Here is a 27,191-nt window from a genome sequence, read left to right on the forward strand (position 1 = left end):
AGACCCAGCAGGCCCCACCTACTACAGACTGTCTGCAGAAAACTACAGGAGGGGGTGGATACAAGACCAACCACCCTGCACAAGGACAAAGAGCAGCAGTGAGTGGTCTTTATTACAGGAAGCTTCTGCACAGAGGCAAAGTTTCAAACTGAATTACTGCAGAGATCTGGAAGAAATATACAAACTACACCAAGATTCAAGGAAGAATACGCATACCTCTTGTATTTTGACAATATATTCTTAATATTGCCCCAAATTACATCACCGACCTGATATCCAAATACCACCCAACACATATTCTTCGCTCCTCACAAGACCTCCTACTCTCCAGTTCCCTGGTCTCCTACTCCCATGCTCGCCTCCAGGACTTCTCCAGGGCATCAGCCATCCTCTGGAACTCCCTACCCCAATCCATCAGACGATCACCTACTCTCCTCTCCTTTAGGCGCACCCTGAAAACCCACCTCTTCAGGTAAGCCTACCCCGCCCCCTGCTAATTGCCGATCTCCTCCACTCTTCCTACCACTCCATTCCCCACAGCTTTTCCTCCTGTACCACTATCCCCTCCCTCCTAGATTGTAAGCTCCAAGGAGCAGGGCTCTCAAACCCATCGTGTATCGCACTGTATTGTTATTGTACTGTCTCATGTATTGTCCCGCTTTGTAATGTACAGCGGTGAGCGAACTATTGGCGCTTTATAAATACTGTATAATAATAATTTCAGAGTTCAGCTATAAATCATACCAATCACTACTACCAATGAATAGATCGGATGACAGCTAATGCACCACCTGTTGATTATCTGTGGGACTGGTTTTGTAAAATGCTTTTGCGGGATGCCACTAAAATCTGGGGGACAGTGTTTTAAACACGTCAGCACCCCTGTTCATCACACAATGCAATGTATGGTCCTTGTCAATAAGATACTGCACATCACTGTGGGAAGTGATAGGGGTGTTATTCTTTGTGGACTTCACTGCAAACTGAACCTCCAAGGATTTGGGGGCTTCTGATGTAACCTGTAACAATGTTTGGTAAAAATAATTCCAAGAGTCGGTACTATCAGAACATCTTGCTATAGGTCACAACAGTCTTCAAAAAAAAACAAAAAAAGCACTGAGCTGTTTTACGTCGATCCTGAAAGTCTAACTATCAGTAGAGGAAAAGAAAAGATGGAGGTAGAGAAGGAAGCATCTGTCTATGGTAAGGGTGACTGCACTGAGTGACTCATAATCTGGCCATGACCTTGCAGAGGATTTTGCTACAGTCATTCTACTAACTCTTGAGTTTAGCCTTTATTGTGACTACTCTTCAATTAATGCAGACAGACTTTTGAAAGATTACCTCAAATAATATGGCTTGCCAATTGACATTTAGGCAAAATGCTGGTTTTTCAAGAAGATGCATATTTAGTGTCCATACCCACATATTATTATTATAAGGATTTATATAGCGCCAACAGTTTTCTCAGCGCTTTACAACATTATAATGGGAGACAGTACACAAGACAGTACAGTAACAATACAATACACGAGGGGTTCGAGGGCCCTGCTCCTTGGAGCTTACAATCTAGGAGGGAGGGGATAGTGGTACTGGAGGAAATAGTTGTGGGGGATGGAGTGGTAGGAAGATAGTCTGATGGATTGGGGTAGGGAGTTCCAGAGGATGGGGGAAGCCCTGGAGAAGTCCTGGAGACGGGCATGGGAGGAGGAGACCAGGGAACTAGAGAGAAGGAGGTCTTGTGAGGAGCGGAGACTACGTTTTGGGTGGTATTTGGATACCAGATCGGTGATGTAGTTTGGGGCAGTATTATGAACAGCTTTATACGTCAATGTTAGTAATCTGAATTTTATCCGTTGGGCAATCGGAAGCCAGTGGAGGGATTGGCCGAGGGGGGAGGCAGATATGGAGCGGTTAGTGAGGTGGAGGAGTCTGGCCGCAGCATTCAAGATAAACTGAAGCGGGGATAGCCTGAGATGAGGTAAGCCGATGAGGAGGGAGTTACAGTAGTCAAGGCGTGATATAATGAGGGAGTAAATGAGTTGCTTAGTGGTTTCCGGGGTTAGGAACGGAGGTATTTTGGAGATGTTGTGGAGGTGAAGTCCACATGAGTTTGTCAGCGATTGGACCTGAGGCTGGAAGGACAGATTGGAGTCTAGGATGACACCTAGTACTCTGGCTTGAGGGGTGGGACTGATGGTGGTGTTGTTGGTCTTAATGGAGAAGTCAGGGGGGGGGGGGGGCGCAGGCTGGGGGGAAAACTAGGAGCTCAGTTTTGGAAAGATTTAGTTTGAGGAAGTGGAGTGACATCCAATCTGATATGTCGCTCAGTAGGCTTGTGATACGGGCGGAGACTGAAGGGGTGAGGTGAATGTAGAGAGATAGATTTGCGTGTCGTCGGCATAGAGATGGTAGTTGAAGTCGTGAGAGGCCATGGGAGGAGGTGTAGATGGAGAAGAGAAGGGGCCCGAGGACAGAACCTTGAGGGACCCCGACAGAGAGGGGGGGTGAAGAGAAGGTGGCAGCGTTATAGATAACACTGAAGGAGCGCTGTGATAGATAGGAAGAGAGCGGAGTCTCTGAGGCCAAGAGAGTGTCGTTATTTGAGGAGGAGGGGGTGGTCAACCGTGTCGAAAGCCGTAGAGAGGTTGAGGAGTAGGAGCACTGAATAGTGTCCATTAGCTTTGGTGGTTAGTAGGTCATTGGTGAGTTTGAGTAGGGCAGTTTCGGTGGAGTGTAGGGGGCGGAAGCCAGACTGTAGGGGATCAAGGAGGTTGTTGTTGTCAGTGAGGTGAGAACTCAGGCGATTATAGATTAAGCGCTCTAGGAGTTTGGATGTAAATGGCAGCAGGGAGATGGGTCTAAGGTTGTTCAGGTCGGTGGGATCCAGGGAGGGTTTTTTAAGTATGGGAGTGATGTGCGCGTGTTTTAGAGGGGAGGGGAATGTGCCAGTAGAGAGGGAAAGATTAAAGATGTGTGTGAGGGACTGTAATCAACGCTTTTTGGCTGGGAAAAAAAAACCCAGAACTAGTGGGTTTATATAGGAGTTTTTTAGCTGTAAAAACGCTCAAAAACATAGCAAAACGTGGTAAATTGCAGTAAATTGCAGCAAACCAGCATTTTTGGACTTTTTTGACCAAAAAAAATTTTTTTGGTAAAAAAAAAAAAAAACCACACTAAAAACCACAAAACGCAAAAAAACGCGGCAAACCGCTAATGCAAAAACGCTAAAAGAAACACTGAAAAACTCATGTTTTTAATGTGATTTACACAGCTAATGTTACCAGTGTTATCAAAACATCCCCCCTCCCCCCAATGTGCATGGAACCGTAACGTTTTTGCATTAGCGTTTAGCGGCGTTTTTCCACTTTTTTTTTTTTTAACCAAGAAAAAAAATGTTTCTTTTGGTCAAAAGAACGTCCAAAATTGCCGGTTTGTGGTGCTTTACCACGTTTTGCAATATAAGCCCTCATGCACACTGGACGTTTAACGCTAACACTGGACGATAACGCTGGTAATGTTAGCTGTGTAAAGTCATGTTAAAACCAGTTTTCAGCTTTTTTTTAGTATTTTTACATTAGCGTTTAGCGGAGTTTTGCTGCGATTAGCGGCGTTTTCCCATGTTTGCGCTCTTTAGCGTTTTTTTTTAAACCAACAAAAAAATTGGGGGGGGGGGGGGGGGGAATCAAGAAATTGCAAAAATAGGTATTTGCTTCCAAAAGGAAAAATACTTTCCAAAAAGCATAACATGAGGGACGGGGCATTAGAATGACACTATGGGGGAAGGAGGGGGGGAATTTACTAAAAGTGGAGTATTGAGAATCTGGTGCAGCTGTGCATGGCAGCCAATCAGCTTCTAACTTCAGCTTGTTCAATTAAGATTTGATAATAAAACCTGGAAGCCGATTGGTTTCTATACAGAGCTGCACCAGATTTTGCACTGTCCACTTTTAGTGATTCTCCCCCATTGTGTTCATTTTGAGTGAATGTCCTCTTTAATTTTTCATTATTAGACTCATTTGTATTTGTACACTGGTTTACTTTATGGCGGTTGTTCCCCGAATCTCATGTTAAACTGACACATAAACCCACTTGTCATAATTTAAAGACTGCAAGGCGTTTATGCTGGCATAAGAGTTACATACAACATAACAAAACTCCATTACACTGCCACAAAAGAATAGATGAAACAGATCCGGACAGGAATGTTATATCAGAGGCTTCTCACAAAAGTTCATAAAAAGGAAAAAAAAAAAAAAAAAAAAATCGCAAACTGTGTATTCCTAAGGCTCAGAAGACTAGACTGCAGTTCCAAAACTGAAATGAAACACAGCTCAGGACAAGGCACAGCACAGTGCGAAGGAATGTCTGGGTAGCTTCAGGAGAAAGGTCACCTGAGGATAGCCTCCTTCTCCAGCTGAGTCACCAGTTCAAGTGGGGTGGATCAATTTCATAGCAAGATAAGCATGGAAAATGTACTCCTTATTTTATAAATAACGTATACACACATCGTTATATATTTATGTTCAGAAATGATCAGAGAATTGCTTTGAGTTGTGTATTTTAGAAATACTAGCCGGTCCTAAAGCTAGATATACCAGCTGTACAGGAAGAGAGCTGCAGCTGTCACTGCAGAGTCTATGCCCCAAGGGCAGCAAAAGCTGAGTCACCAATCACAAAACACTGAAGAGTAGATATATCAATTGTACCATGGAAACATTTGCCAAGGGGCACCTTTTTTCTGTCTCCAGAGACAATTTAGCTACAACTGAAGCAAATTTGCAACCTGTAGACTTAAAGCTTGTATTGGCTAAGCTCACTTTATTGCATTTTTGTTGTTGTATACATTCTTGTATGCAGTTTTAGGTATCTCTCATCTGAGCTTTATTAGTTTTATGTGGCTCTCACCCTTGCTTGCATAGTTTACATTGTACAGTTTCAGTACCATGGGAGATGATGGCACACTGTATAAACTGGTAAAGCTGAGCTTTAATCTGGTTATAATTTTGACTTTACTTGTACTTCCCTTCATAAACCCACAAAAGCATATTTAAATAAAACCTTCATATGTATGTATGAAATCATTTATTTTAGACCCACTTAATTCATCAATGGGTCTCTGTACTTCTCTATGCATTGCAGCACAACATGGCTGTGGGGGGAAGGGCAGAAGGTGCTATACAGTTAGGTTCATATATATTTGGACACAGGCACAATTTTAGTTTTTTTCAGGTATTTACCAAAACATATTCAAGCTATAGTTATATAATGGATTTGGGCTGAAAGTGCACTCTCTTAGGTTTAATTTGAGGGTATGTACATCCAAATTGGAGGAAGGGTTTAGGAATTACAGCTCTTAAGAGTAGCCACCCCCCCTTTTTCAAGGGACCAAAAGTAATTGGACAAATTAATATAATCATAAATAAAATGTTAATTTTTAATATTTTGTTGAGAATCCTTTACTGGCAATGACTGCCTAAAGTCTGGCACCCATGGACATTACCAAAGAATGAGATTCCTCCTTTCTGATGCTTTGCCAGGCTCCAACTGCAGCTATCTTCAGTTGTTCTTTGTTTGTGGGTCTTTCTGCCTTTAGTTTTGCCTTCAGCAAGTGAAATTAATGCTCAATTGGGTTGATATCAGATGATTTGCTCGGCCATTGCAGAATGTTCCACTTCTTTTCCTTCAAAAGCTCCTGGGTTGCTTTTGCAGTGTGTTTTGGATCATTGTCCATCTGTACTGTGAAGCGTTGTTCAATCAACTTTGCTGCATTTGGCTGAATCTGGGCTGACAGTATATCTCTAAACACTGCAGAATTCATCCGGCTGCTTCTGTCACATCATCAATAAACACCAATGACCCAGTGCCACTGGAAGCCATGCATGCCCATTCCATCACACTGCCTCCACCATGTTTTACAGATAATGTTGTGTGCTTTGGATTATGAGCTGTTCCAAGCCTTCTCCACACACTTTTCTTCCCATCATTCTGGTACAGATTAATCTTAGTTTCATCCGTCCAAAGAATGCTTTTCCAGAACTGGTCTGGCTTTTTTTATATTTTTTTTTGGCAAAGTCTAATCTGCCTTTTCTATTCTTCAGACTTATGAATGGTTTGCATCTTGTGGTGAACCCTCTGTATTTGCTCTCATGAAGTCTTCTCTTGATTGTAGACTGACAATGATACGTCCCCCTCCTGGAGAGTGTCCTTCACTTGTCTGGATGTTGTGAATGGATTTTTCTTTACCATAGAGAAGATCCTGCGATCATCCACCACTGTTGTCTTCCGTAGACGTCCATGCTTTTTTATATTGCTGAGCTCCCCAGTGCGTTCTTCTTTTCTCAGAATGTACCAAACTGTTGATTTGGCCACTCCTAATGTTGCTGTTGTCTCTCTGATGGATTTGTTTAGTTTTTGAAGCCTTACAATGGCCTGTTTCACTTGCATGGACAGCTCCTTTGAACACAGGGTGTAGGTTCACAGCAATAGATTCCAAATACCACACTTAGAATCAACTCCAGACCTTTTACCTGCTTAATCGATGAAGAAATAACGAAGGGGTAGCCCACACCTGGCCATGAAACAGCTTTTGATTAAATTGTCTAATTACTTTTGGTCCCTTGAAAAAAAGGGGGGATGGCTACTTTTAAGAGCTGTAATACCTAAACCCTTTCTCCAATTTGGATGTACATACCCTCAAATTAAACCTGAGAGTGTGCACTTTCAGCCCATATCCATTATATCAGGGCTTGAAATTTCCACTCGCCTGCTTGCCAATGGCAAGTGGAAATTATGGTGGGGGCGAGTGTGTCCCCCAGGGCCAACTTGCTGAGCAGGCACGGAGCTCAGGCTGGAGCTGTCATTGGCACTGGGAGCTGTCAGACTGCTCAATAGCTGAGCGCAGTGAAAGCAAAGCAAGGAGTGTGTGCTGTGCTCTCTGCCTCCCCCTAGAGTGCAGTACCTGGATCTGTGCGTGAACAACGAAGTACTGCAACTTTTTATTTGGGGGGGGGGGGTACGTGTACATGTGTGTGTTTGTGTGTGTCTGTGTGTGCAATGTACACGTGTCTGTGTAGATGTATGTATCTGTACATTTGTCTGCATGTATGTACATCATGTATGTGTGTGTACATGTGTCTGTGTGTGTGTTTGTGTGTGTGTATGTACGTACATGTGTCTGTCTGTGTATGTATGTACATGTGTCTGTGCATTTCTGTGTATGTACATGTATCTGTGTGTATACGTGTCTGTACGTGCCTGTGTGTGTATACATGTGTCTGTATGTACGTGTCTCTGTGCGTGTGTGTACATGTTTCTGTGTGTGTGTGTGTGTACACATGTCTGTGTGTGTGTACAGGTGTCTCTGTTTGTGTGTGTTTGTTGGTGGTGAGTAACTCTAAGGCCTGCCTAGTAGCTCAGGACTTAAAATTTTAAGCCCTGCATTATATAACTATAGATTGAATAGGTTTTGGTAAATACCTGACGAAAAAACTAAAATTGTGCCTGTGTCCAAATATATATGGACCTAACTGTATATAGCTTCCTAAAAAGATCACAGCAACCTGCATCAGTACTCTTGCCATAAGCCCTCATCCCAGATGAAAGCAGTAGGATGGTATTGGAAGCTATTATGCAAATATCAAAATGCCTAAATGGGTGGATGTCAGACTGGAATAGCGAGCACTCCTAAGCAAACTGCATTTACATGCAAACTGTCCTAGATAGCACCTGCATGTCATAATGAGTCTCTAAGACTAAGAAAACTGAAATCCAAGGAATGAGAGGGGTGGACATGGGACAGTCATGCTGGAGAAGAAAGCGCTAGATGATGCTGGAAGTCCTCCAGCCTGGAGATGAGGCAGGCTCTGGCTGATTTGTTGCAGCTTCTAAAGCACACTGTGAAAGCTCATAGTTTACAGTGAAATCAGAGTAAGCAATTTAAGAACTGGAGAGGACCCTGTATTTGTGCAAGACTGAAGGTAAGGCCGGAGAGTCACTTTAATAATATTAACAGGTGTAAAAGACTTTAGTCCTGGGTTACAGTAAAGATCATGATAGACCTGGAATATTTTAAACCATGCAGCTTTCATTAAAATAATACTGGGTGATCCTGCAGTGAGGGTCCGTGAACAGGCAGGTCTGTTATAATGTGATAATGCTCAGCCCAGTGATGTCACCCTGTCATGGGCTTTGGATGAAGACCACAAGTAGCTGATTATTCAACTCACCTTATAGAGGCATGGTCCAGTATAAAACAACAATTTAGCTTTCTACCTGTCTAACAGGTTTTATTCTCCTTTTATCTGCTGCCTATGCTTTAACACTTTTGCCCACCATCACTACAAATGGAACACAGCTAATATGCATTTTCTGACATTCAAGAAAATATACAGTATGTTGTGTGTCCCCATCCTATTCACTAATCATAATAAATAACTTAAAGCACACACAAAAAAAAAAAGAAAAATGAAAGCAAGCTAAAACTGCAGTACCTAAACTAAATGTTTTATCTGGTTTAGAAATGTAAGGATCCCTTCACACACACATCCATAGAGAAAATGGTGCAGGTTCACAATACATATACACACATATATATATATTAAATAAAAGCTGCCAAAAAAAAAAAAGTTTGTCATTGCTTATAGTGGAAGCAAATGCCCCTCCCACATCCCCATTTAGCAGTCAGTCTTGGAAAGGACATGATAAGAACTGTATCAATGTCCTCAGAACAGTAGGAACACGCATAATAAAGAATGCACCTGGGGGGTACTTTTTTTCTTCAACAAAATCAAATTTACAACTTAGGCAGGCCTCTTGCACATGGGTGTCCAGAGCCCATGCAACAAATTCCAGTAAATTCCCCACCCCTGCCTCCCTTCCCAGGAAGCCCAGGTGCTTGTACAGCTGCCCACAGAAATGAATGGCTGTACGCGGGTATATGTGTAAAAACATGTATAGTGTATGGGCATATTCCGAGAATAGAAAATTTTCTATTACTGGAATACGCCTGTACACTAGAAGTGTGTTTATGGGAGTTATCGGTGCATACCATGCACAGCCATTCATGTCTATGGGCAACTGTACAAGAGACTGGGCATCCTGAGCAGGAGAAATACACTGGACCTTGCATGGGTTTAGAGCATCCATGTGCAACACCCCTTAAAGTGACTGTCATTTTAAAAATCAAAAGCTGCTAATGAATATAAAATGCATATAACCACAGATGCTTTTAGAACTCCCCTCTGCTGAAAGCAATATCATTCTGATCAGGCAACCTGCTGCACCCACACCGCATATATTCAAACTGCTCCATCACTACAATGGGCTGCCTCATTGGTAAAAAGGATGGGTATGAGGAGCAAGGCAAACTTTGATGCAACCAGGAAAAGCCGAACCTATGTCCAATCAGCATGTAGAGGGAAAGTGGTTCCTTGCTTTAGTGTTTATACTACATTTTTATTTTGCAATTTATATACTTTTTTACAAGCATTTACATCAGTTAGTATTTCCTACTAAAACAGTCCAGAAATGCATGTAGTGGCTTCTTCAGTAAATCTGCTGTATGTAGGTACACCTATGTGTTTTCCGCAGCATTTTGCAGAAATGCACTACAGTCCATTTAACATGATTTCCTATGGGACAGGTTCACATCTCCGCGTTTTCACCCGGTGCGTTTTTTGGAAAGGGTTAGGGACTTTTTTTAAATCCAAAAATTTGCGTTTTTGGTTCTATAGACTTCAATGGAAACAATGTAAAGAAGCATATAGTGTTTTTGATGCGTTTCCATTTTAATCTGCCTAGCAACAAGAAAACAAATGCATCAAAACGCATCAAAAACGTGCCAAAACACGGCAAAAATGCATGTGCAAAAACGCACTGCAGAAATGAATCAAACGCAAACTGCATAGGTCTGAACCAAGCCTTAGGGAGATTCACCCTCTCAATTTCTCCTGTCTACTGTTATCGAAAAGTGAAAGTAAAAGAAAATCCCAAATTTTGGGTTGTCCCCAGTAATAGAGAAATCTCCCAATGGGGACACTAGTTCTGGTAACAGCCAGGGATTCCTTCACTTCACAATTTGGCTATGGGACAAAAAGTGAAAGGAAATCTCCCCAATGGGACACAGATGGCAAAATAAAAACAAAGGGGTTAGAAAATGAAAGAGAAACATTTCCTGTTAGTTCTACTTTAACTATGGAACCATTTATTAATATTACACCATATTGTTACAGCTACAGTATCTCATTGAAGTGAGTACACCCCTCACATTTCTGTAAATATTTGATTCTATCTTTTCATGTGACAACACTGAAGAAATGACACTTTGCTACAATGTAAAGTAGTGAGTGTACAGCTTATATAACAGTGTAAATTTGCTGTCCCCTCAAAATAACTCAACACACAGCCATTAATGTCTAAACCGCTGGCAACAAAAGTGAGTACTGCTACATCTACAAGACAGCTTGTATTACATTACAGTTAAGCTGTAATATAATACATATTTGCTTTTGTGTTTAAAAACAAAGTGGTGACTTACAAACATAGAAGTAAAGCAGCACATCTCAAGCCACAGGAGTCCATGACAGCATGGCCAGTACCAAAACTTTATTGTAGGTCATTTGGCTGTCAGACTTCCTTAAGCTCACCACACACATTACCATCTGATTGCAAAATCTCCATTAGCTCTACCAACAAATATGTAGTGCAAGGGCCTCCCTGACTGAATACCAACTGATTGGATGGTTTAGGTAGGAGCCCATATTACATAGTTTTGGCAAAGTTTCTAGTTTGTGCAGAGATTGTATAGGACAGATTACATGTATAGGCACCCTTGGACAGGTAATAAAAAAATAGCGACAGCCATAATCCTATGAGAACAAGGTGGCATGTGGGCTTCAACTGTCCTGAACTCCAGTGACCTGAGATGTGCTGCTTTCATCTTAAGTTTGTGAATTATCGATTTGTTTTCATCGTTATTAAGTATACTGCTTTTACCGCAGTAGATCTATACACCTTTGTTGTTTCCCCTATTGTCTGTGGATACCTTTCATTATTCTGGAGCTGCTGGATCTTTAGTGCGATTATTTGTGGATCTCCTTTTCTAATACTCCTCTCCGCTATGGACATTTAGTAATTACAAAAATACTGTATGCTCCTGTCACCTATTCTTTTGACATATAAGAAGTCGTAGCTGGAGACCTATCTGCATGGAGTTTGCATGCTTTCCCTGTGCCTGCATGGGTTTCCTCCCACACTCCAAAGGCACACTGTTAAAGTGGTTGTAAAGGCCTTCCAATAATTTATACCTGCACGTAAGCCTATAATAACGCTTACCTGTAGGTACAAGGAATATCTCCTAACCCTGCACTGTTGAAGAGATACTACGTTTAGCAGCACTGGTGATGTCAGGGGCGCATGCGCTTTGTGATCTCAATGGATGGCATGTCGTCCATTTAAAGAGCTGTGCCACAGCTATGACTCTCATGCAAATGCGTTGGAGTGACATCCTCGCAGCTTCGACAGTCAAACGGCTGCAGCCCATGATCCTGGAAGGAAGAATGGGTGAAGAGAGAAGTCCTGTCAGTAGTGACAGTACACTGCTGGAGAGCTTCTTTTTCAGAGAAGTCTTTCATAATGTGCTAGTATTCGATGCATACTAGCACATTATGCTCTTAACTTGCAGGGAGATTTTTTTTTGTTTTCTTTTTTGTGGTTTACTACCACTTTAATAGGTTCCTGGTAAAACTGGCTTTGTGTATGTGAGATAGGAGCCTAAGGCAGGCCATAGATAATACAATATTCTTTCCTTCAATTTTGGGTGGAAGGACAGAAAATCACTTAATTCCCCCATCAAGACAGTCAGTGTTGATGGCAGAATGCCTCCCATGGAGCTATTTTGTTGACACGTGGGAGAGCCTTGCCAGCTGACAGAACACAATGATTACTTCTAGCAGCTATAGCAGCCGGAAATGATTTCATGCAAAAAAATTTGACAGGCAGGTTGTAGTGAAGTCAATCAATGGATAGACTTAAGTACAACCAGCCTGCCCATAGATGGATCAAATCTCGGCCAGTGCTTGCTGAACCAGCTGAGATTCGATCCATTTAGATTGTAAGCTCCTTGAGGGAAGGGATTGATGTGAATATACAATATGTAAAGTGCTTCATAAATTGTCAGCTCTATATTAATACCTGTAATAAATAAAATTACAAAACAGCACAATTAAAAATCAGCCACCCTGCTCCAGACTATGAATAGGACAACATGGCGACTGAACAAAGACCCACCTTTCATTTTCACGGTAGGAGAATTGGGACCTGCAGACTGTTTGCGCCATCCTCTCCAATTCTGACAGAGACTTTCTGCCTCCGAGATAAAGGAACATAAAGAGTCCTCCTCGAACCGATCTGAGTCTTCAAAGGAAAATCTTTCCCCGTCCTCCCACTCTGCAAACATGAGTTCCATCACATCCAAGAATCTAAACCAGGAGGTATCTTTGTGAACTTTAAACAGGGAACAGGTTGAGAGCAGAGAGATAAAAGAATTTCAGATGCACCCTTGGCTGTCCCAAAAAAAAAAAAACCCTAAAAAGCAATTTTGGCTTATAAGTCGAGTCTTACACCTTATTACATAGCTGGCATAAATAGTCTTCTCTTCCTTCTACAGCGGTCTTGCATACTCGATTTGTAGAAAAACGTTTCCTACATTAGACTGGGGGCAGCTTCTCGGCCTCAGTGCGAATGGCTACACTTCAGAATATTTGTGCTTTTCCAGATAAACCATAAAAATAGACTGTGCTCAATCGATCCTTTAGCCGACTTTGTTCAAGTTTCTGATTAATACAAAACAGACATCAATAAACAGGGGGTGGCTATTATAACAAAGGGGGGCACGTGAGGAGTCAAGACACGCTTCCCTTCCTATAGTTGGTGTTTGTGTGCCCAATGGGCAGCATGGTACACCATGATCCACACACACGAACAGATCCTCAGCCCTGATTGTAATGATTACATCATAGAATACTGGATTACAAAGAAAAAAAAAAAAGGTAATGTCCACAAAAATGAAAAAGGGTTATTATGGAGTAGCTGGACTGGGAGGTCAATGATGCCAAATGAAAGTGAAACTGGGCAGGATCTTCATAACATGACACTGAGTGTCCATAGGTCTCTATATTATTGCTTTGTCCCCCAGCCCAGTGTCCCTATGAGGAGGAGGATGGTGGTCACTGTCTGTCCTGCACTGTGCCAGCTGATGTCCAGGGGGCCAGGTGATGGGGCCAGGGATGGTGGCAAAGCCCTGAGTGCAGGAGCCTTCCTCTGCCCTCTTTGTTCTCTTCTTCTTTTGTTTGCTTTGCCTTGGCTGGGCACACAGGAGGCTGCAGCAGCACCCCAGGCGAGAAGACACAAGGCGAGCCCAGGCCTCCCTCAGGGATCTGTCAGCTGCCTCCTCCTCCTCCTCTCACCAAACAAAAGCCCCCCTGCTGCTGCTCTCCCCCCACTGGACACAATGCCCCCGTGTGGCCGGGCCGGGTACGCCGAGTCCTCTGGTCTCCTCCTGCTCCCTATGCGGGGAGCCTCGTTAGACGGCACTCAGGGTCAGAGGCTCCATCCGTCCTATGGCCAGCCTTGCTCCGCTTGCCTTGGCTTTCTCTCCCCGGCTCTACCTGGGGACAGCTCGATCAGCTGATCTCCGCTTCCGCTCTCCGCCTTCCGGCTTCCTTCACCACAGAGGAGCTGACTGTACGGCGGAGGAGGAAGGGAAGCGGCGCTCTGTAGTGGGTCTGCTATTCTATGGTGCGAGGGGGACCCGGAGACTGCGTCTGTGTTTCTGAGTAGCAGATGTTTGCCCTGTATTATTATTATTATACAGGATTTATATAGCGCCAACAGTTTGCTCAGCGCTGTACAATATAACGGGAGACAATACAGAACAATACAGTTCAAAACAAGGAGGGCCTGATCCTGGGAGCTTACAATCTAATGCAGGCCATAGATGGGTCAAAAATCGGCCGATTTTCACACCGTTAATGGGTTAATTGGTCGGCCGTTTTTTTGGATTTTGGCACATTTTTTATTCGTTAATGCAGGCCATAGGTCGAAAACCAGCCGTTTTTTTTCTAAACAATCGGTCGTTCAATAGGCCGACGTTACCTCCAACGGTAAAAAAAATCAGCCAATTTTTGTCCCGTCTACGGCTGGCATTTAATTACTTCTGTCCCTGCAGAGAGCTCCGCTATTATATTTCACATTAAAAAGTATTGCGGTTGCAACAATGTATCTATTTGTATCCATTTCAGATACACGTTTTTATTCAGGGGCGAACTGACAACTCATGGGGCCCCCGGGCAATAGGGGATCATGGGGCCCCTGTGTTCTTGCCCAAACTCAAAAAAGCCTATGAAAAAGGTACCAGGGGCATCATGGGTCCCCCTATTGACCCCGGGCCCTCGGGCTGTGCCCAAGTTTCCAAATGGTCAGTCCGCTCCTGATTCAGATACAAATAAATACATTGTTGCAACCGCAATACTTTTTAATGTCAAATATAATAGCGACTGGAATTATTCTTTTTCTTTTTCTTGCAGGTCACGGCTCATGCGCAGATTTTTTATCGGTAAAAAGATCGACCGATTTGCTCATCATTTCCGCAAAAATCTGCCGATTGGCAAAATCGGGCGATTTTTTTTCCAACTTTACCAATTAAAAAAATGTGCCCAAATCCAGAAACATGGCTGACCAATTAACCCATTAACGGTGTGAAAAAAATTTTTTCAGCCAAAAAAATCAGCCAATTTTCGACCCATCTATGGCCTGCAGAAAGTTGGAAAAAAATCGTCCGATTTTGGCGATCGGCCGATTTTCGTGGCAATGATGGGCAAATCGGCCGATCTTTTTACCGATAAAAAATCTGCGCATGAGCCGTGACTTTCAAGAAAAAGAAGAAGCAGAAAAATAAGAATTCCAGTCGCTATTATATGTGGCATGAAAAAGTATTGCGGTTGCAACAATGTATCTATTTGTGTACCATCTGTATCCGAAATGGATACAAATAGATACATTGTTGCAACGACAATACTTTTTCATGTCAAATATAATAGCGGAGCTCTCTGCAAGGGACAGAAGTAATTAAATGCCGGCCATAGACAGGACGAAAATCGGCTGATTTTTTTTTACTGTTGGTGGTAACATCGGCCTATTGAACGACCGATCTTTTGTTGTTGTTTTTTTTAAAAACGTCCGGTTTTTGACCCGTCTATGGCCTGCATAAGGCTGGCCATAGACGGACTTTTTATCGGCTGAATTGTCAGCCGATAAACGAAAAATCGGTCGTTACTGCCACCAATGCTTACGAAAAACGGACGTTTTTTGTAGATTTTCCAGCATGACTGATATAAAGAAACGAGAAGATCCACGAAAAAACGGCCAATGGCATTGTCCCACTAACAGTGTGAATATCGGCCGATTTTTCAGTCGGACGAAAATTCGGCCGATAAACAACCCGTCTATGGCCTGCGAAAGTTGTTGGGGCTATATAAATCCTGCAAAATTATACACAGTATCTCCCAGAAGTGAGTACACCCCTCACATTTGTGTAAATATTTGATTCTATCTTTTCATGTGACAACACTAAAGAAATGACACTTTTCTACAATGTAATGTAGTGAGTGTACAGCTTGTATAACAGTGTAAATTTGCTGTTCCCTCAAAATAACTCAACACACAGCCATTAATGTCTAAACTGCTTATATCGACGTTTAAGAAGAATGTATTTATAGAAGTGTTATAATGAAAGGTTTTATTTAAAGTATTATTATTATTATTACTACGAGTTTATATAGCGCCAAAGGGTTTGCTCAGCGCTGTACAATAGGGGGGACAATACATGGCACAGTACAACAACAACAAACAACGTACGAGGGGTAAGAGGGCCCTACTCTTACGAGCTTACAATCTAGGAGGGAGGGGGTAAAGGTACAGTAGGAAGTGGCTGAGGGGGATGAAGTGGTGGGAGGAATGGGGGAGGATGGCCGTTAGGTGAGGGTGGGGTAGGCTTCCCTGAAGAGATGGGTTTTGAGGGAGCGCCTGAATGTGAATAGGGAAGGCGACAGTCTGATGGATTGGGGCAGCGAGTTCCAGAGGATGGGGGAGGACCTGGAGAAGTCCTGCAGTCGTGCATGGGAGGAGGAGACCAGGGAGCAGGATAGAAGGAGGTCCTGTGAGGAGCGAAGGGTACGGGTAGGGTGGTACTTGGTGATCAGGTTGGTGAGGTAGTCAGGGGCAGTTTTGTGAACGGCTTTGTAGGTCAGGGTTAGGAGTTTAAATTTGATGCGTTGGGCAATCGGGAGCCAGTGGAGGGAGAGGCAGAGGGGGGTGGCAGAGGTGGAGCGGGTGGTGAGGTGGATGAGTCTGGCAGAACTCATCCACCAAAGTAGAACTGAACATAATTCTAAAGGAAAAATTAAAAAAAAAAATAGCAAATGTTATACTTGCCTGCTCTGTGCTATGGTTTTGCACAGAGCTGCCCCAATCCTCTTCTTTTTTGGTCCAACTCCAGCAGTCCTGGTTCTTCCCCCCAATAGCAAGCCTGGAGGCACTCAAGCAGACTCACTCCTGTGGCCCGGCCCCAGCCCCCGCTCTCTCATCATTTGTTCACAGGCTGTGGTTGACAGCAGCAGGGGCCAATGAGGAGAGAGAGACCCTGGAGAGCCGCTGCTCTCATGCACATCACTGGATTGAAACCAGGCTCAGATAAGTATGGGGGGGGGCTGCACCCAGAAGGTTTTGTACATTAATACATAGATTGCATTAAGGTAAAAAACCCTGAGCCTTTAGAAACACTTGAAGGTAAAACTTCTTTTCATTTTGGATAAAGTAATAGAGGGTTATAACCCCTATAGGCTTTTTTTTGCCATCTGTGTCCCATTGGGGAGATTTCCCTTAACTTGCTGTCCCATAGCCAAAACACCAAGTGAGAGAAAATCCCCCATCTCTCCAGTGGGCTGCCATTACTCTCCTTTTGACTACATCAAAATTGATCCATCCCACACTGGGACCGGTCTCTGTTTCTCCTCTCCCACTGGAGGTTATGGATCTACATATGACTCGTTTGCTGGACCTGAGTTCCTTGAGTCACTCAGTCTCTCTTTTTAATTGTATGCTATTGAATGACTTTTCCTGTCTGTGAGCATTAAGTTACTATTTTTGTTGTTTTCTATTGGAAAATGTCCCCACTATTCCTGTTCTTGGGACAATCTAAAATTTAGAATTTTCTTTTACTTTCAGTTTTACTGATAATGGTATACAGGACTAATAGAGATGGTGAATCTGCCTATTGGGGTCACAAACAGCAATTAAAACCAGACAGGTGTTCTAATCCCTCTCCCCTCTGTCCACAAACCAGAAAATCAACTGTTTTGTCTTTAGTTATACCCTGAGCCTGGGTTCACATATGTGCGTTGCGCTATATCGCATGTGATTCTGCACAGGAACCACAGAGCACTACTGTGCAAATCACATGCGATTTGTGTGCGGTGCGATTGGAGCCATACGTTTTGTTTTCGTACAGAAAGTGCTGCAAATTCTGCACTGCATCAGTGTGAACCAGGCCTAAAGCAGTGTTTCTAAACTAAGGAGAGGTCCTTTAGGGGTTCCGTCACAGGCAGCTGATGTGCCATCCTGCGCTGTGTGCCCCATGATGTGCCATTCTGCGCTGTGTGATCCATGACGTGCCATTCTGTTCGGTGTGTCCCATGATGTGCCATCCTGCGCTATGTGCCATCCTGCACTGTGTGCCCCATGACGTGCCATCCTGCGCTATGTGCCATCCTGCACTGTGTGCCCCATGACGTGCCATCCTGCGCTATATGCCATCCTGCACTGTGTGCCCCATGATGTGCCATCCTGCGCTATATGCCATCCTGCACTGTGTGCCCCATGACGTGCCATCCTGCGCTGTGTGCCCCATGATGTGCCATCCTGCACTGTTCCCACATAATGTACCCTGCTCTCATGTAATGTGCCCTGTTCCCACATAATGTGCCCTGCTGCCATGTAATGTGCCCTGTTCCCAGATAATGTGCCCTGCTTCCACGTAATGTGCCCTGTTCCCACATAATGTGCCCTGTTCCCACATAGTGTGCCCTGCTTCCATGTAATGTGCCCTGTTCCCACATAGTGTGCCCTGCTTCCATGTAATGTGCCCTGTTCCCACATAGTGTGCCCTGCTTTTGTATAATGTGCCCTGTTCCCACATAGTGTGCCCTGCTTCCATGTAATGTGCCCTGTTCCCACATAGTGTGCCCTGCTTTTGTATAATGTGCCCTGCTTCTACATAATGTGCCCTGCTTCCACGTAATGTGCCCTGCTTCTACATAATGTGCCCTGCTTCCACGTAATGTGCCCTGCTTCTACATAATGTGCCCTGCTTTCACGTAATGTGACCTACTTCCACGTAATGTGCCCTGTTTCCAAATAATGTGCCCTGCTTCCACGTAATGTTGACAAAAAGGAGGTTCTGAAGAAATGAAAATGGCTAAAGTCCTTTTATTAAAAAGCCCATAAGGAAGTCCAATAAGTGTAGTATTGGTAGTCAGACAGGAAATATTGCAGCATCATAGTGGCAGTACCCTTTAGAGTGAAGCTGGGACTCTGTAAGTATATGACAAGAAGCACAGAGGGGCGCCACACTAAGTGCAGCATTAAAAACAACCTTGTTTATTAAAATGTGCAATTGGCATTTCACTGATTAGTAGAAATAAAAAGGCATGTCTATACATCCAGATTAGTCTCCAATGTGGTCCCGGTGGTCTCCAGCAGCTGCAGATCAACCGAGCTGGGAAGGTGGAACAGCAGGAAGTGGCCCACCGCCGTGCTAACCAGCGTGGAGTGCAAGATGCCGTCGGACCAGAAGTGATGTCAGCGGGAAGACGTGATTCTGTGAATGTGGATAGTAATGCATTTCAAAGCTTCTACTTCTTCCTCAGACTTTATTGTAATGTGCCCTGCTTCCCCCTGTATGCAGTATGCCCACCTGAGCCCCTGCACCCTGCCTTGCTGCCCCTGCACCCCCCACCCACACACACACACGCACACATACACTGTTTATCTCAAGTTGGATCCAGAATGGAGCCTTTCTGCAGAAACAGCACAAGTTTAACATTCAATTGGTATGTTTTAGTATTTATTCTTTTATTTAATGCTATGTCTAAGAATATTTGTTGTTACATCAACAGCTCAATGTCCCGTGAGCTGTAGATGTCAACTTTATTTCAGGGGTTCCCCCAGGATCTTAAACGTTTTGTAAGGGGTTCCTTGAAGGTAAAAAGGTTTGGAAAAACTGCTGTAAAGGGTTCTTTCACTTTTACCAAGAAACTTCCTAAGCAGAAAAGAGGTGTCTGTAGATAAAAACAAACCGTGCAGCTCTGACCAAGTTTGACCACATGCCGTCCAGAGGATTTCCCCCCCTTCCTGACCAGACCATTTTTTTGCATTACGGCTCTGTGTTATTTTAACTGACAATTGAGCTGTCATGCAACACAGCACCCAGATTAAATTTACGTCCCTTTTCGCCATGAATTGAGCTTTCTTTTGGTGGTATTTGATCGCCTGTGCGGTTTTTTATTTTTTCGCTATAAACAAAAAAAGACCGACAATTTTGAGAAAAAAAACTATATTTTTGACTTTTTGCTATTAAACATGTCCAGTAAAAAAAATGTAAAATATAAAATTTCGTTATAAATTGAGGCCAAAATGTATTTTGCTACATGTCTTTGCTAAAAAAAAAAGTCCCAATACGTGTAAATTAATTGGTTTACGTGAAAGTTATAGCATTTACAAATGGCGGTATAGATACTGAGATTTTTTTTTCCTACTGGTAATGGCTGCAATCAGCGACTTTTAGCGGGACGACGGGAATGCGGCGGACATTCTGACACTGGGTGGGAACTAACTTGGTGTCACTGACATCCCCAGTTACACCAATACAGTGATCAGTGCTAAAAAAACACTGGGCAGGAAGGGTTTAATGTGAGCAGCGACCAAAGGGTTATCTGTGTGTAGGGAGTGTTTTACTGGGGGGCAGGGGGTATGTGCTTCACTGTAAGCACACTGATCGGGATGGCTGTGCTTACAGTGTGCCCGAGCTGTCAGGGAGGAAGACTGTAAACCTCCCCGTCGGTGATTGTCGGTAATCACCAGGTGCCGGCAGGTAATCACCAGCCCGGGACCCGGTGATTGACATCCACGGCCGCGAATGACCGCACGGGTGGGGCGCATGCGTGCCCCCTACCTGGAGATGCAAAATCATGTATATATATATATATGTAATTTTGTGCACCCATGCCGCCATGTAGCAGTATATCTGCTATACGGCGGCGGGTAAGTTAAATAATGCCCTTGCTCTAGGTGTATGCCATTTATGTTGCTCATGAAGCCTGAATGGAAAACACCTAAGACATTGCTAATGACATTTTAGGAGAGACCCAGCTGTTACTGCTCACCTCCACCACCACAGGAGTGAGCTCTTTCATGATTCAACCCCTCGCACATCAGTTTTCTCTCCCCTGATGCGGTAGCTCCGAGCTCAGTATTTCAGCGCTTGTTACTGTGATGGAGGAGGCGAGCAGTAATAGCCAGGCATCTCTTAGCAATGTCCTATGAGTTTTCTAGCTTCATGATGTATGTAAATGGCCTAACCTTTTTTGAAAGGGCATTATTCAGCTTTGGTTAAAGCTGCACAGTTTGTTTTATCTACAGACACTCTTATCTGCATAGGCAGTATTTTGGTAAAGGTGAACTCACCCTTTCAACTAGAACTGAATGCAAAACTATTTTTTTTTCATTTAGGATAGATTTAGTTGGGGGGGGGGGTTTTCTGCCATCTGTGTCCTATTGGGGAAATTTTCTTTCAATTCCTGGCCCATAGCCACAAAAGAAAGTCTTCCAGTTTTTTATGTGTCAGGGATGCGGGTGTGACCAGAAGTGTGTAGACTGACACAGGGAAACGTAGGCTTCAGATATAGTAAATAATATAATTTATTGAGACTAACAATACAAATATAAACGCAGTGCACCAAACCCCAAGCTAACACAAATACATACAACAAGGTGAAACAAACCCAAACCTAAACAGATATAGATACACAAGTACATACACATATAGAGCACAACGTAGTCAGGCAGGCCGGGTCGAAACTATCGGGCAGGTAGGTACAGGAGGAGGAGGCGGAGAGTAGTCAGGTCACGAGCCGGGTACAGCAACTAACGGGCAGGTAATTACAGGGGGTCAGGCAGAGAATGGTCAGGGTCACAAGCCAGGGATCAAACAGGAGAAGTCAGCAGAGGTCAGGGTCAGGCAGGGTCGGCAACAAGTCAGGCAGAAACAGGAACAGGAATGCAGGTTACAAGATACAGGGGCCCATGGAAAAACACACACCAAGGCCCTGACTGTGAGTCTGGCCATTCCTTAAATACAACCCCTGCAATCAGCTTCAGGTGTTTTGGCTGACTGCAGGGGTGAGTCTCTGATTGCTGAGAGCACCCGCTGGCCAGCCCTGGTACTGCAGCCCACAAGGCAGGTGAGTCCCACCGTTATTGGCAAGTCCATTCCTGACATTATGACCACCTAGATTTCAAATCCCTTGCAGTCCTGAAGAAGTGGGGTATCCCATGAAATGCATAGAGGCACAAAGAGAGGTGTATGATTGGGATTATGATGTAGGGATTCTTAAAGTGGTTCCAAAGGCTAGACATTTTTTACCTTAATGCATTCCCTGTATTATGGTAAAAATGGCCCACTAGTTGTATCACCCCCTCACTCCCCCTTACTTACCTGAGTCCTGTCTCGATCCAGCACTGTGCCCATCTGCAGCAGCGCTGACCTCTCTCTCTCTCTTCACAGGCCTTAATCCTGCTGCTGTCATTCAAATCCTGTGAGGGGGCGAGGCCAAGGCACGCTGTGCATGTCAATGGATGCACCCAGCCCTGCACAGGAGCGAGTCCACAAGTGTTCCACCATAGGAATCTGCTTCCTATGGGGGCACATAGAGTAGAGGAGGAGTCAAGAGCACCAGCGGGAGACCCCAGAAGAGGTAATGGGCTGCTAGTAGTAAGCAGGTAAGTATACCATGTTTATTATTTTAATTTAAAAAAAAAAAAGCTCTTTACAACCGCTTTAATCACACTGGATGTTTTAATTGTGCATGTATGGTTTTTTTTATTTTGTTAATAAATATCATAAAATAGATTTTAGTTTATTTGTCCTGTAGCACTGATAGAAATCCATGATGTGTGCCTTCGGTAGAGATGTCTTCAATGTAGCGTCCCCATTGGAAGATTTCCCTTATATTCCTGTTCTGTTGACCACTTAAGATCTGGTACTGTGTTTTGTTTCACATGATGATGGTCACCAGGAAAAACAGGGAGGGTGAATCTCCCTAGTGGGGGCACAGACAGCAATAAAAACCTGACAGGTGTTGTGTTCCCTCTAAACTCTATCCAAAACTACAAAAACGTTTGCCTTCATACTTTAACCAGTTATTCTAAATGTACTAAGGAGCAGGTTAGTGCTCCTGAACCTGGGGGATATATCCTGCACAATGATGGGTAAAGGTAGCTGACTAGTTGTGTGCTGCGCAGCCAATATACTGGAAAATGTAAAATATACATAGGTGTGCCTAAAAGGTGTAAATTGACAGCTGGTTCATGGGAGTATGACACTGCAGAGTTGCAAAGGACTGGCAGCTGGGACTGTGAAACACACAGATCCACAGTGGATGGTTCCATGGGAGATCAGGTGATGTGGAATTGCCCCAGGACTCAGAGAACAGTCAGTTCCCACCAGGGACCCCTTCACTGGGTTTGGGCTGCATGCTGACCGTGAGTCGTGACTCCTGGGTTCACAGAGCTCTAGATACAACAGACTACAGAAAATACAATTAACCATGATAAAAGAAAGAGGTCAGCACTGAAAGGGATTTTTCTTTATCGACCACTGGCAGGTTTAGGCCCCGTTGGATCCATGAGGCTGCTCTCTGGGAGAAAGAAAAATACACATGCACGCCAGTTCTTCCAGAGAGCAATCTGATTTTTTATTCACAATTTCCTCCTTATATACAGTGAGTTGTAACAGGAGAACATGGAATGGAATTTCACTGAGTAATTTGTTAAGGCTATGTACGTGACATCTGTAACAATTCATATCGCACAGATCTTGAATCAATTACAATTCATATCGCACAGATCTTGAATCAATTACAAGAAACCAACGGTGTTTTCCCTTCAAACAAAAGTGGTTAACTTTTAACTATATCATAGCAGAAGCAGGTGCTGTTAGTACAAAGAAATAATTGGTTACTTTTCATGCCTTGAGCAAAGCTAGATTTAAAGGGATGAGTGGCTGCAGTTCTATAGCATGTAACTAACACACACACAAACACACACACACACCTATACATTTGATTATCTAGACAAAATATAAAATAGAGAAACAAAATGGAATATATAAATAAACAGAATGTTGGGGCGAGGAACATACATTTCCCTTCAAGGACAAACAGCAGACAAAAGATAACCAGGATGAAAGCCAGGGGTCAGGACAGGCAGCAGACAGGGGTAATCGGGATACAAGCCAGAGGTCAGGGCAGGCAGCAGACACAGGTAACTAAGATACAAGCCAGTTCAGGGCAGGCAGCGTGCATGGATAACCAGGATACAAGCTAGAAATCAGGGCGTACAGTGGACAAGGATAACCAGGACACAAGTCATAGGTCAGAGCATGCAGCAGACACAGATAACCATGATACAAGCCAGAGGTCAGGACAGGCAGTAAGCACAGATAACCAGGATAGAAGCCAGAGGTCAGGACAGGCAGCAGACATAGATAACTAGGATAGAACCCAGAGGTCAGGACAGGCAGCAGACATGGACAACTAGGATAAAAGCCAGAGGTCAGGACAGGCAACACAGATAACCAGGATACAAGCCAGAGGTCAGGACAAGCAGTGAGCATGGATAAGCAGGATACAAGCCAGAGGTCAGGACAGCCAGTCGACACAGAAAATGAGGATACAAGCCAAAGGTCAAGATATGCAACAAACATGGATAACCAGTATATAAATCAAAGATCAGGGCAGGCAACAGATATGGATAACCAAGACACAAGCCAGAGAGCAAGGCAGACAGTGGATATGGTGCCAGAGTCTAGATCTGAACCTATGATCTCTGTGGTGTCTGGCTGTAACTTTTCTTCCTGTACCACCGGAGATGCTAGACATCTCCCTGTCTGATTTCTTAGGACAATCTTGCCTTTTCTCTTATTTCTAGTGAACCTTGAACGATTTGCTCCTCCCATGAACTTCTGGATTTAAGCTATGTCTTTGCACATCCTCTTTGCCAAATTATTGTGCTTGATCTTGATCTGCAACCACGTGTTACTGAACTTTGGCTTGTTTACTAACTACACTTCTGCTTGATCCCTACCCTGGTATTAACATGCAGCAAACCCATTTCCATCATCAAGAGCTCTGATGAATACAGGTTAGAGCTTAGACCCCACACATCCGCCAGGGTCTACTTATAGATTCTGGTCAGTGGGAGCTTCTCTACTGGTATAGCTACTGGTCTTCAAGCCTGACCTCTAACTGTGACATATGGATAGCCATGATAACAGCCAAAGGTCATGGCAGGCAGAAAAAACAGGTCAAGGCAGGCAGTAGACATAGATATGCAGGATACGAGCAAGAGGTCAAGGCAGGCAGTGAGCACAGATACACAGGATACAAGCCAAAGTTCAGGACATGCAGCAAACATGGATAACCAGAGGTTAGGAAAGATAGTGGATATGGAAAACCAGTATAGAAGCCAAAGATCTTAGGCAGCGGGCATGAACAAATAGGATACAAGCCAGAGGTGAGGGTAGGCAGCAGATACAGGTAACCAAGATATAAGGCAAAGGTCCGAGCAGGTAGTGGACATTGATAGCCAGGATACAAAGCAGAGTTCAGGGCAGGCAGCAAACATGGATAACAAGGGTACACTCTAGAGGTCAGGACAGGCAGCAGAAACTGGTATCCAAGATATAAGGCAAAGGTCAGGGCAGGCAGCAGACACAGATAACTAGGACACAAACCAGATGTCAGGAAAGTCAGCAGATACAGACAACCAGCATACAGGAAAGGCATCAGACATAAAAAGCAGAATAAAAGCCAGAGGTCAAGGCAACCAGTGGACATGGATAGCTAGGATACAAGCCAGAGGTCAAGACATACAACAAATATGGATAGCCAGTTTACAAGTCAGAGGTCAGGATAGGCAGCAGAAATAGATAAGCAGAATACAAGCCGGAGGTCAGAGCAGACAGTGGACATGGATAACAAGGATAGAAGTCAAAGATCAGGGCAGGTAATGGACACAAGAAAACAGGATACAAGCCAAAGGACAGGGCAGGCAGTGGACACAGATAAGCAGAATGCAAACCAGAGGCCAGGAAAGGCAGCAGACATGGATAATTAGGATACAAGCAAGAGGTCAGGATATGCAGCAGACATAGATAACCAGGAAGCAAGTTAGAGGTCAGGGCAGACAGCAGATATGTAAGACCAGGATAGAGGCCCGAGGTCAGGGCAGGTATTGGACATAGATAACCAGTAAGCAAGCCAAGGTCACTACACAAAAGTCAGAGTAGAGTACAGGTGAGGGATAAATGGCAGGAGAACTTTAAAGTGTTACTAAACCCAGGACCCTGCATTCACTCTTTCTGGTCTCCTACAGTACACACAACATGGAAGTGCAATTATTTTAGTAAATATAAACTGCTAAAAACCTTTTCTCATCAGCAGTTAGAGCAGTCTTGTGACTTCAGCAGAGCACTGGTTAAAGCTTGTAGGAGGAGTTTTCTTTCTGCACTAGGAGGATGGAAAACCCCTGACCCTCTGTATGGACAGTACTGACTGGCCCTGTCCTGATCACCTGCACTCTCCCAAGAAAAAAAAAACCTTTCTAGCAATACACACTAAACTGAGCATGTGGCTACAGGTTCTTGTCAGGTGGACATCTGAACAAGAGGAGGGGCAGAGAAAACAGGATCAAACAGCCTTTTAACACAATGCAGAGGATTAACCCCTTATGTTCCACAGTGAGAATAACAAGCATGCTTTACTGCATATACAGACTGATTTTTTGGTGTGGTTTTAGTAACACTTTAACTGACAGGAGGCCCAGGAGCTAGCTTTAACAAACATTGCTGTGTAGAGCTTAAATAGGCTTTCAGGAAGGGAAAAGGGCACTGATTGATCATAGCTGGAAGAACAGTGCTGCACTGACTGGCCATGGGTGGAAGCTGCGCCGATTAGCTGCAGCTGCAACATTCCAAGTTAAATCTGGAAGTGCATGTGGCTGCAGTACATGCAGTATATGCAGTACCGCAGGGCTTGAAAAAGCCGCTCGGCCGCTCACCAAATGCGAGGAGAAATTCCTCTGTGTTGAGCAGCTGCGAGCGGCGAGCACAGATGAAGAAGCATGGAGCGACTGCACATGCGCTCCAAGCCTCATTGTGAAGCCAAGGTCTGGTTTACAACTTCCGGTTTCCGCGGCATCGCTATTACAGTGGCAATGCCGCTGAGGGGACACGTGCAGGAGAGGTCTGCTCTCCTACGCTGAGAGGAGACACCCTCTCCACCTCCGCGGGGGACTCGAGGCCCACTCTCCACCGCCGTGGAGGACACGAGGCCTGCTCTCCACCGCCTTGGGGGACACGAGGCGCTATCTACACCTCCTTGGGGGACACGAGGCCCGCTCTCCACTGCCTTGGGGGACATGAGGCCCGCTGTCCACCTCCTTGGGGGACACGAGGCCCACAGTCCACCATCTTGGGGACACAAGGCCCGCTCTCCACCTCCTTGGGGGACACAAGGCCCACTCTACACCGCCTTGGGGGACACGAGGCCCGCTCTACACTGCCTTGGGGGACACGAGTAAGGTTTGTGCCTGGCTAGTAGGTCTGGACTCAAAATGTTAACCCCTGCAGTACTGGAACGAGGGAGGCGAGGGGTGCTGACATGCACAATAGTCAACTAATCAATGCCTATGTTCTGCCTAAACAGTATATATTGCTGTAAAGTGTATCTCTAGGCCAAACCTTTTATTCTGTTTTGGAGAGAGTAGGGAAGAGTCAGCGCCTCTGTTATTTAAATACT

At 44.3% G+C, this 27,191-nt stretch overlaps 1 protein-coding gene across 2 annotated transcripts in view; it reads right to left on the minus strand.

Annotated features, from left to right (window-relative positions):
• Positions 1–13,697, minus strand: part of ZSWIM8 (zinc finger SWIM-type containing 8) — a 153,982-nt gene extending 140,285 nt beyond the window's left edge. For both annotated transcript variants that reach the window (XM_089680183.1, XM_089680182.1), the window contains exon 1: positions 12,289–13,697. In XM_089680183.1, coding sequence (XP_089536309.1) covers positions 12,289–12,466 — 178 coding nt within the window. In that variant the 5' untranslated portion in view covers positions 12,467–13,697. The remainder of the gene's footprint in view (positions 1–12,288) is intronic.
• Between the last annotated feature and the right edge of the window lie 13,494 nt (positions 13,698–27,191).

This window comes from Staurois parvus, unplaced genomic scaffold (genome assembly GCF_062004578.1).
Source record: "Staurois parvus isolate SC_StPar_1 unplaced genomic scaffold, SC_StPar_1.0 ptg000236l, whole genome shotgun sequence".
In the NCBI taxonomy this organism is placed as follows: Eukaryota; Metazoa; Chordata; class Amphibia; order Anura; family Ranidae; genus Staurois; species Staurois parvus.